This window comes from Buceros rhinoceros, unplaced genomic scaffold (assembly GCF_000710305.1).
Source record: "Buceros rhinoceros silvestris isolate BGI_N320 unplaced genomic scaffold, ASM71030v1 scaffold2513, whole genome shotgun sequence".
NCBI lineage: Eukaryota > Metazoa > Chordata > Aves > Bucerotiformes > Bucerotidae > Buceros > Buceros rhinoceros.
The window spans coordinates 12,311-23,073 of NW_010404011.1; the positions used below are offsets into that span (position 1 = coordinate 12,311).

The following is a 10,763-nucleotide window of genomic DNA, read 5'->3' on the forward strand; positions in this document are numbered from 1 at the left end:
AAAGAGAAGCAAACAATGAGCAAGCTCTCGCCTCTGCCAGCAGCACAGCGAGGCCAGGCAGCTTCTGCTGCAAGGACTGCAAAGGAACCAACGCCTGTCAACCCACTTGTCAGGCACCATTCCCTTTATCTTAATAGCTCTGCTCTTGGAACCTAACGGCAGCATTGCCTGCACACAATAGCTACGACAGGGCCCAGACAGGCTCTCTAACAAAGTAATACTCTCTTGATTTATTTTACACATCTCTCCATCTCAAATACTTTTCCTTGCCATTCAGCTAAACGCTCCTCTCAGCAGCAACCTCTTCGCTTTATATTTTGCCGATACACTGGCACACTCTATGTAAGAGAATTTTATCGTCCTCAGCCAGCACCACATTAAACCAACTGCACAATTACACTGAAATCTGACAAATTGCACCTCAAAGTGAAAGGACTATTCAAGTGCTTTACTTAATAAAGAGCACAATATTGCACCAAGATTTTTTTTTCCTCTTCAGATTATTTCCTCTGAAATATGATGAAATCTCTCTTCAGAAAGAATGTACTGATTGATTTCAGACTAGAAATGCTATTTTTCACGGGTGCATTTATCTCCCAGCATCCTGAATGGTCTGTGCTGTTGTGGTTTGACCTGGCAGGCAGCTAAATGCCACACAGCCGATCGCTCACTCCCCCTCGGTGGGATGGAGAGGAGAATTGGAAAATACGTAAAACTTGTGGGCTGAGATAAAGACAGTTTAATAGGGAAAAAAAGAAAAATAGTGCTAACAGAATATACAAAACAAGTGACGCACAAAGCGATTGCTCATCGTCAGCTGACCAATGCCCAGCCAGTCCCTGAGCAGCACCAGCTGCCAACGCTTGTTTTACTGTTCAGCACGACATCATATGGTACACAATATCCCTACGGCCACTTTGAGTGAGCTGTCCCAGCTGTGTCCCCTCCCAGCTTCTTGTGCCACCCAGCAAGGCAGCATGCAAAGCTAAAAAGTCCTTGACTTAGTGTCAGCACTGCTCAGCAACAGCTAAAACATCGGCGTTACCAACATCATTCTCATCCTAAATCCACAACACAGCACTACACCGGCTGCTAAGAAGAACATTAACTCTCCTCCAACTGAGACCAGGACAGCTTCATCACATCTATTTGACCCTGAGTAAAAATTTAATAAAATAAAGAAAATCCTTGGGGCATCTTTTCTGTTTCAACTGTTATAGACAGTGTTCAATGACCTATTACAATATGTTATAAGTACTTTTAATGTTATTGTATACAACTATAAACCAAACATGTTGAAGTCATCAACTGAAATCATTTGGAAAAGCAGGGTTGGGAGTGAGACGGAGCCTAGAGCTCCAGCTGGAGGGTGCTGCTAAAGGAAGGGGCAAGGCGCAGGGTCTTGTTCCCCAAGAGCTTTCCCAGATGGGTCACGGCTCAGCCGGCCACGGGGCTGCTCAGTCAAGGTATGGGGTGAGGATTGTGGCAGGGGCTGGAGGTAGGAGTGAGACAAAGGCTATGGCATTACAATCAGAAGTAAAATCCCAGGAATGCAGTGTGGCATGAGATACGCAAAGGAAAAATAATCCAAATGTCAGCTGACATCTTAACTGATTCGGTCACATCGTTCTTCTGCTACTAGTTAAAATTACCAGTGTTACTGCTTTAGAAAAAGAAACTCACAGTTTGATTCTGACCTTTGTCCAGCTGCAGGTTGTAAAAGAAATTAATTCTTCATTTATAAATGAATCTACATCTCTTTTTCAAGTTCAGGTGCGTCTACGTGGAACTTGCATCAGGTGCATCTTTCACTGGACCAGTTCATTTCAAACAGACTTTAAGCCATCACGAGGTGACCGTAGTTCTCAAAGTACTCTCTCCAAGCTTGCCAGGTATGCTGTATAGCTGAATAGCACCTTTTCTTCCCCTAAATGCCCCTAGAAGTCTTCATGCTTTTTAAGCATCAGCTCTAAACTCAGTACTGAGGCTGTTATATCATCCCTAGTATTGTAAATCCATTTTTCTTCCTTAGAGGAATCATCCTTTCCAGAGTCTAAAGAACTGTATGTGAATTACTATAAAATTATTAAAAGTTGCAGGCTCTTTCCTACTCTCTCCCTCATATGCTGATGCAAAAATTATTAGAAAATACTCTTTTTGAACTCCATGTTTAAATATACCTGCATGACCTCTCTAGGGATACCTCGAATGTAATAACGCGGCTTGTAAGGACATCCTGTTAACAGTGAGGCAAAGCCAAGGAGGAGAAAAAAGAATAACTGAGCACCAAATACACCAACCCTAATGAGCAGTAAGGCAGCCAGTAACAAGAGACCCGGACTCAAAAGTCCCTGCCAGATGACCACAAAAGCAACTACACAAGCACAGCCTTGAGAAGGTTCACGCAGAAATTCATAACTGGTACGAACAAGAGAAGTAAAGTTATCTGTGTTTACTAGTCTCATGGGAAAAAGCAAATATGGAATCCCTGACAGGCAGTGTGAGAGTGTACAGAAAGACTGGCATCTGGAGAAACCCAGTCAAGGCCAGGGACTGTATTAGCGCCCTATGGGGGGGATGGATACTGGACAGTTTTAGGGCCTGCACTATCATTTAAGGGATCGTGAGTGTGCCTGTGCACCAAGGAAGTGAGGGCGTTCACAGTTCTGCTAGCAAACACCAACCCTCATCAGCCACCAAGAAGGACCAAGCTTGTGCTGCCCATGCCGCTCATGTTTACGTGAGTGTCGCCTGCGTTTATCTTTTCTATCCTCTCACCTCTGTGGCGACCCACATGTGTGTGTGTGACAAGTGCAGCCTTGCTAGGGCTGGGTCTGTAACCTGGAACAGCAGCAGCCTCCACCTAACAGACCTGCAGAAGCAGAAGGGATTTGGCTTCCCTTACCAGTCTGCCATCTTCTATTTTCAAGGATGAATTTTAATCTGAAAGTTATTGAATAAATTCACTGGGGTAAGTACACTCCTTCTGAAACTGTGAGTTACTTGTTTTATAAAAGTCTCTCCGTAATGTCTGGTATGAAGAACTTCCTCTTTTAGCCTTGGAAATAGTTAATTAAATAATAATATTTGGGAGAACAAATACACAAAGGGTGAGAATTGCAGTGTATCCTCCTCATTAAAACTCCAATTAACAACAGCGTTTAGGGAACGGGAGACAAACCAAACAGAGGTACGCTGTTTCAATACAGTTTCTAAAACAGTCCGACATTTTCTACTGAACAGCACGAGCAAAACAAAGAGACCACGTCACTCAACCTCAAGTGGTACAAATCGGCACCATTTCAGTAGCACAAGGGCCACAAAATATCTCGTTTCACCTCAGCAGCATAAGATTCTGCAAGGAGTCTCAAAACTAGGAAATGTACACTACATTTAAAATACCGACTTGTGGTACCATGTTCACAGTGCAGCGTCTTCTGAGAGATCCCACCCTGCGACCTCAAGCCTGACTGCTGACGTACCTCTGCAACCGCGGCTGCTGAACAGCTCCCGAGGAGGCATGAAGCCACTGCGCCTGGCAGGATCAAGCCCCAAAGAGAGTCTTCCCTTGTTTGCTCTGAATACCGCCCTAACAAAATCACATTAAAGAATACTTCTAGCCACCTTCTCACATTGATCACCTGAAGCTCACAGCACATCTCACTTGCTGGAAAGAGAGGTGAGGTATAAGGCTTCTATTCATTTTTCCTTCCGCACCAGTGGGTATTTCTCCGAGCTTGGGTTGGTATACAAATTGAGAGGTTATGAAGAAGCGAAATGAACTCCTCTCTGCCACTGCTTTCCTCCCAACAACAGTGCGTTTTCAGCTCAAAACTTGAAAAATGGAGTGCGAAAACATGTTCTGAATACTTTATTCACGTCTCCCTTTATCGCTGTTTATAACATTTTACACGTTTCAAAAGAGCTCAAATCTATAGCTCTCGCTGGGCTGTCATTAAATCTCCATTAATGCAGAATTCTTTTCACATCAGCTAGATCAGTATTAGTGCCCTTTCCCTTGTGCTCAACTGCTAAAATCTGCTTTGCTTCCAAAACTGCAATAAGCATTAATTACATCACAATTATACCTCAGCTTTTTCTTTATTTTTATCAATCTGATTTTAAATTTTTCCCCATTTGCAAAGGAAGGAGATGATTACAAAATGTGAGACTCGTGAAGGAAACCTAATTATAGTACAGATGCTTTGCAAGTTTCCACTAGCCTTAAGGCACTGCAACACAGAACCCATCTAATCCAAGCATTTCATGAACGCACCGAAACATTTTTCTGATCGTACTGAAAACTGTGCTCATTTAAATGACATTCACAAACGGGTTTAAAAGCAATGGCCTGTGGATACTTTCTGAGCAGCGTTGCTCTTCATCAGAAAGAGTTCCACAAGGAAAGTTCATTATAAGCTGACAGGTTATATTCGCCTAAAAAAAAAAGCTATTTTGGGCAAGTTTCAATTTTAAAAAGTTCCCATTTTTTTCCCCAAAAACCTTTGCTCTTCAGGATTATACTGAAGAAACCGTAAGAAAAGGATCCTCAATGGAAAATTACAAGCTTTATCGCTGCTTTTTCCACATCCAGTTACCATCTACATCAAAACCTGAATCCATGTGCAAGATACAAAAAACTGGATGAAACGGCATGAGATTTCGTAGCCTTCCACGTATTTTGTTGTTACTCTAAGCCACTGTATTAAAGCCAATGTAGAGACTTAAGGTATTAGGATACATTCTGCTCCAGAGACCTTTCTGATTTCTGATGTACCTACTAACCATGTAGCAGAGCGCTACATTTGGTCTATACAAGATGAAAATGCATTTTGTCTAGTGGTTTTCTAATCTACCTATGTAATAACTTTAGACTTAGCAATTTTGAAAAATTGATGTAAAGAAAAAAATATACAAATACAAAATATATAAACATACAAACCAGGAAACCACAGCAAACATCAGCTGCAGTAGGAAAAAGAGAAACAAGAGGAAATAGGACTCAAGATACAGACCTCTGAAATATGCTGAAAGCAAAGGAACAGAGAAAGTTAAATGGATGAAAAAGTTAAGCAAAGATCTTGAACAAATCTGAAGCAAAAGCAGAGAGGAAAAACTTAACTGTGGCTTTTTCAAAAAGCTAGAAAGAAGAGAGTTGTGGGAGAATTCAGTAACCAAGGTGGAGTTGTCACATGTGCTGTTAGAAAAGATGTCAAATAAACAAAGACCTACAGCAGTCTGTTTGCAGGAAGGAAATTAAAACAAAGATGGGAATGAAATAATTAGCATTACTGCAGAAAGGAAAGGTCAGACAACAGTTTGCGCTGTGCCATGACGTATTTTGGCTGATATTGAGGAATGGAGGTATATTTTGCAGTCACAAGCAATGGATTTAAGACTTTGTACAAGAGGGACTGTGAGCGCCAGTGAGGGGAATGTATCAGACAGGATGAAAGTATGTGACTTTCAGAAGCTCCTCTTTCAATGACACAAGAAGAGGCACTCAGATGTTCATACTCACACAAAATCTGAAGTCATGAAAATAAGATAAGAAAGTCTCCTAGGCTTTTTGTTGCGTTCATAGCCTTGTGGTAACACACTTGAATCTCTTTTAGGTTTCATCCTAACCCTCCAAATACGGCTAAGAAATAACTTGCACCAATAGCCCCCCATCAGGCTTCCATACGTAACCAACCTTCTAATAGCAAATTCAGACACCGATCAGGCACCTGATCAGGCTTCTGCAGTACAGTCAGGATACAGGGACTGGGGTAGTTCTTCCTCCACACCACTGGGACACCAGCCAAAGATTTAAAGCCAACCAACTATGTGCTGATGAATGATTATGTTATCTTTCAGGAAGGAAAACCTTATGAGGTGGGAGAAATTTTAAACACCATTGGGAAGTCACTGTGAAAGTGGCCACAATTCCTTTTTACTGTGAGGCAGCTGAAATTTTTCTCTAGCATTCTGTCGTTGATGAAGGACTGATGACTTGCCCCACTGACAATGCAATAAATTAAAAGAATATACTAACGTCTGGAATAATGTTTATCTATGACACTTACCTATGATTTCTAAACTACACCATGAACTTCTCTCTACAGTGTAAACTTTACTAATTACACATTTTCTGTTAGAAAAAAATTCCCACATGGTAACAATGCAGCTTCTTCACGGGTCGCTGGAAGCTCTTAACATGAACCAGGAGAAGGGAGGCAGTGCTCGTCTCTCCTCGCATGAGGCAAAAGAGCAGGACTTGACACATTTTCCTATGATGGCTATTTCCTAAGCAGCAGCAGCTGACTGTCAAGAGTCCCAGACATAAAGAACGTCATAGCAATGAGGCAGAGTAACGGAAATACATTCAATAATCTGTGTGGCAGCCTTACCTTCCACAGCCTGTATTAACTAATACGTAAGATGAACTGGTATGTCCAGCTCAGATGCCTTCTGAAGTGAGGGTGGAGGACCATCTTTAACCACAAGGTTAGTGAGGCGATGGGGAGGCAAATGAGGTTCTACCAAAGTAAATCCTGAACTCCCATCTACCACCTTCCTGTCCCTTCATTTCCTTTTGAGCTTCAACTCCTTTGAACTTGGACACTAAACTCTTTGTAAGACCATTTCAAAAACTAAATGCCAATCAGGAAACTGAATACTTCATCACGTAAGAGAATTTACCATATGAAGTATTTTTCACCTCAAAATGTTCAGCCACAAATAAAAAATCTGACTGCGCATGCAATGACTGAATGCAGGAAGGCAGTGTTCAAGCATATATATATATTTCCTTCTTTTTTACATACTACCATTTATGTCTTTTATTTCATTTCATAAAGGCTAATAATTAGGTGTAATGTGAAAAACACTCATGCAGTAAGGTAGTTTACAAGAAACTTGACACTTTCCATAATTACAAAAAACCTCCATGATATTGATGATGTGATCACCCCTGTTCATTTTGGCTGCCTCCCTTTTGAAATGAGACATTTTTTTTTCATACTAGCAGCACAGCTGAATATCTTTTTTTTTTAATGCAGGTAAATATCAATGTAATTTGCTCTCCTCAGCATCATAACAATGAAGCTGTGATAACAAACCAACCAATGAAGTATTTAATCACTGAAGTCTGATGTCAAACACGCAACAGCATCACTCGAAGTATGTGAATTAGCTTGTGAATAGCCAGCTGATTGGAAGGTCATGAAGCAGTCTCTCCTGCCTTGTTTATTAAGCTGCACCCTTGAAATCTGGTAGCGTTGCTTTCTATCAAATTGACTATGATTTCACCTACAGCACAGAAAACATTATTTCATTGCAGCTACTTTCAAATGCTAAACACTTTGCTAAAGAGGTGAGATTTTCTGTAGATGTCAAATGACTGGAACAGGACTGTGGGCGTAGACTTTCTGATTAACTGTACGAAATATGCTTTGCCTTCAGATGGAATACTTCAGTGCCCAAACGAAGCTGTGATAAATACCCTCCAAATTATTTTGTTCAAATACAAACCTTAAGTGACACTAGAACAGCTAGCACTAATCACTAACAATCAGCAGATAAAGTCAAACTGCATAAAGTCAGCAACTGCAGAGCTGGGCAGTAAAACAACGCCTTTTAGTGCTTTGGAAATGAGAAGCTTTGGATATAAAACAGGCCTTTAATAACACGTAGTCCTGGGATCTTGCATTTATCTGGTATCTCGAGAAGTCCAAACCCTTCCCACAACGACTAACAGATGATCCGTGAACTCAAAGACATCCAGCTGTGTGCCATATGACTGGTACATGACAAGGTCAGAAAACTCTGCTTTGGTTCATAACAAATAATACAGAAGCAGTCTGCAAACTTACGTTCTACAATTTAAAGGTTTTTAAATGCCAGGGAGAAGCCAGACTGCAAATATTGAAGTTTCAAAGTACAGCCAGAATTATATGACACTATTTCTATAATTCATTATAGAAATTCTGATGGCCCTAATAACCCGATCCACAAAGCCAGCACTTTTGACTCCCTGGAATGCCACACTGAATGAGCAAGTGATACTCTGAAGACATTTCAGAAAGTCTTTCACTTCGCCTTCCCTCTGAACATCTTCAGCATTTGTAAGAAAACATATGCCAAACCACACTTCCTTTTCGTGAAACAAGCCCTTCCACTGAACGCTGCTCAAAAAAAAAAAAAAAAATACTCCCACTAAACTGTTCAGAAATTTCAAAATTCAAAAATAAACCTCCACTTTTACCAACAACTGGTATTTGCGTAATGCTTTGCGCTATCCAGCTACTTAACGTCAGAATAGTCTTCATGTGTGCAATGTACCCCTGAAAAAGATGATGAATTTAAAATGAACACTGATTTCACAATATATTGAAGTATTTTTCCACACTAAGCAATCTATATCACAGTATTTATTTCTGCACTGCAGTAATTGAGCTAGAAATCAACTTACTCTATGTTTTTCCTTTATTTTCTTCCTGTATTCTTCTTTGTCAAATTTATCTTCTTCCTGCAGTATCTCTTTCACTTTTTCTAAGTTGATACCACTGGCATCATCTTCCTCATCCGCTTTCGCCAAACTGGATTTCTGCACAGGTGGCCACTGCTGCACTAGCTGCATTATACATGGCAACGAGAAAAATAATGGTTAGGTTTTTTCCACAGCAAAGGAAATATTCCAATACATTATTTTTGTAGACTAAACAAAAAGGCCATTTGCAAATGAAACAAACTTTTGCACAATACAAACTTGGATAGCTTATTGAACATCATATTTCAGTCAAAAACAAGTATTTGAAAGTAATGTCTCCATTACACCATATTACTGCTTAATAGATTCACTTGATCATCTTCCCCTGTTTTTCTCTCTTTGCCTAATGGAATAAATAATTTATAATCCTGCTAGACATTTTGGGAGAAAAATTATATTTGCTTTCAAGAATGCTATATATGCAACAGAACAAAACATTAAAAGATCTAAGCAGTATGTTTTCATGTAAACAATCAATTTTCCAACATATTAACTGAAAGAAAAATGAGATTAGCCTTCATCACACAGTACCTAAAAAAACATAACTGCAGGTTCATGTTTTGGGGGAAGCAAAGACAGCTGACAGGGACAGGTTTATTGGTTATTGTATGAAAAATCTATTAGAAACTTTGGATGATTCAAATTTGAGTTGTGGATGACATACATTTTGAATATCTAAAAACATCTGACGATATAATTTCCAGTCAATTGGGCCACCTCTAAAATTTTTTAAAATTTGTCTAATGTCAGTAATTATACAGATATACTCCCTTCATCTGAACTGTAAAATGCTTTATTTTATTTGGTCACAAAAGTAAATTACATACTGGTAAAGGTGACCTGTCTTTCAGTTTATGCCTTACTGAAAGTAATATAGAATTACAAAAAAAAAAGCTACTTTTTTCTTAATGCTCGAAATGGAAAAACAACGTACGCACTATCTGAAGCCGTGAAATCAGACGTTAGAAAAGCTTACGGAGCGTGGAGACTTGCTAGTGAGGTTACGGCCACAATGACACCCTAGAGTGACTAGCATCCACAATTTTCCTTTCGGTATAAAATCAGTACATTTTTCCAGGGGCTATTAAAAAACCCAATTAAATTACCAGCAAATTTCAATGCACTGCAGTCAGCACCAGTAGGCAAAATTTCTCCTCAGCTTTCCCATGCAAGCTTTTAATCTAGAAACAGTGAACACTGCAAAGAAAAACAGGCTCTTCTTTTAATTCCAGTACATTAACTCAAGACGTGGGGGAGCTTCGGCAGATATCTACAGGAAAAACGCTTTACCTTTCTGTAAGGCTCTTGATTCCCTCTGAAATGGAAGGTAATAGGCAGAGAAGAGGTACGGCTCTGTATATCCACTAACAGCACTCATACAAGTATCCCACACATCCAAAGGTGAGAAAGCGGTCAGTGCTCAGCGTTCCCTTTTTTGGCAGTGAAACTCAATTCTAAATGGAAGCTGAACGGTTTTGCAAAACTTAAACCCGTTACAAAAATCACAGACTGTTGAAAAGTGCACCTTTTTATACAGACCTAAAGTAGTTTTGTCTTTATAGGAACTGCAAATTCAGTTTCCACCAAAATAGTTATTTTGACTTGATCTTACCTCTCCATCTTCAGTAAAGACTATTTTTGTGTTGACTTTAAATTTCTTCTTCAAGATTTTCTTGGCTTCTTGGGTTTTAGTTGTTTTTTTCTTCATCTTTGATTTTGATGCATTCTGTATAAAATAAAATTAGATTTCTTATGAGTTTTTTTCTAGTCACAGACTATATGCTTCAAACTTTCTTAAAAGCAATTAGTACCCAATGCAATTTAGTACTTTAGCAATTTAGTACTAAAATGTAATTCCTAAAACACATGTAAGTAATTTCCAGTAAAAATTACCTAACAGACCTTTTCATAAAGGTGTTCTAAGCAGGTGCGATCTTGAGGAACTCACTTGCTCTGACAACAATTCAGCATAACTTCAATTCTGCTGGCAGCAGGACGCCCGACTCATTCAAATCTCGCTAATGTTTTTGGGACAAAGACCAGCTTACGCTCTTAGCAATCTTCATCAGACAAGAAATCCAGTATAAGGGACCGAAAGCATTAGCTACGACTGATCAGATACCACTTTCATCTCAGCTGTCATCACACTGTCCCCAGGCACTGCAGCACACCAGTCTGAGTCACTTCTGTGTCAACGAAGGGCACAAGCGGCCATGTGAGAAGCTCCCTA

General features: G+C 39.8%; 1 protein-coding gene across 1 annotated transcript in view; it reads right to left on the reverse strand.

The window, feature by feature from the left end:
* Positions 1–8,455: 8,455 nt before the first annotated feature.
* DDX10 (DEAD (Asp-Glu-Ala-Asp) box polypeptide 10) overlaps positions 8,456–10,763 on the reverse strand; it is a gene marked incomplete at both ends in the record, with an annotated part of 93,880 nt that continues 91,572 nt past the window's right edge. The window contains 2 exons of the mRNA XM_010133199.1: positions 8,456–8,617; positions 10,146–10,259. Coding sequence (XP_010131501.1) covers positions 8,456–8,617; positions 10,146–10,259 — 276 coding nt within the window. The remainder of the gene's footprint in view (positions 8,618–10,145; positions 10,260–10,763) is intronic.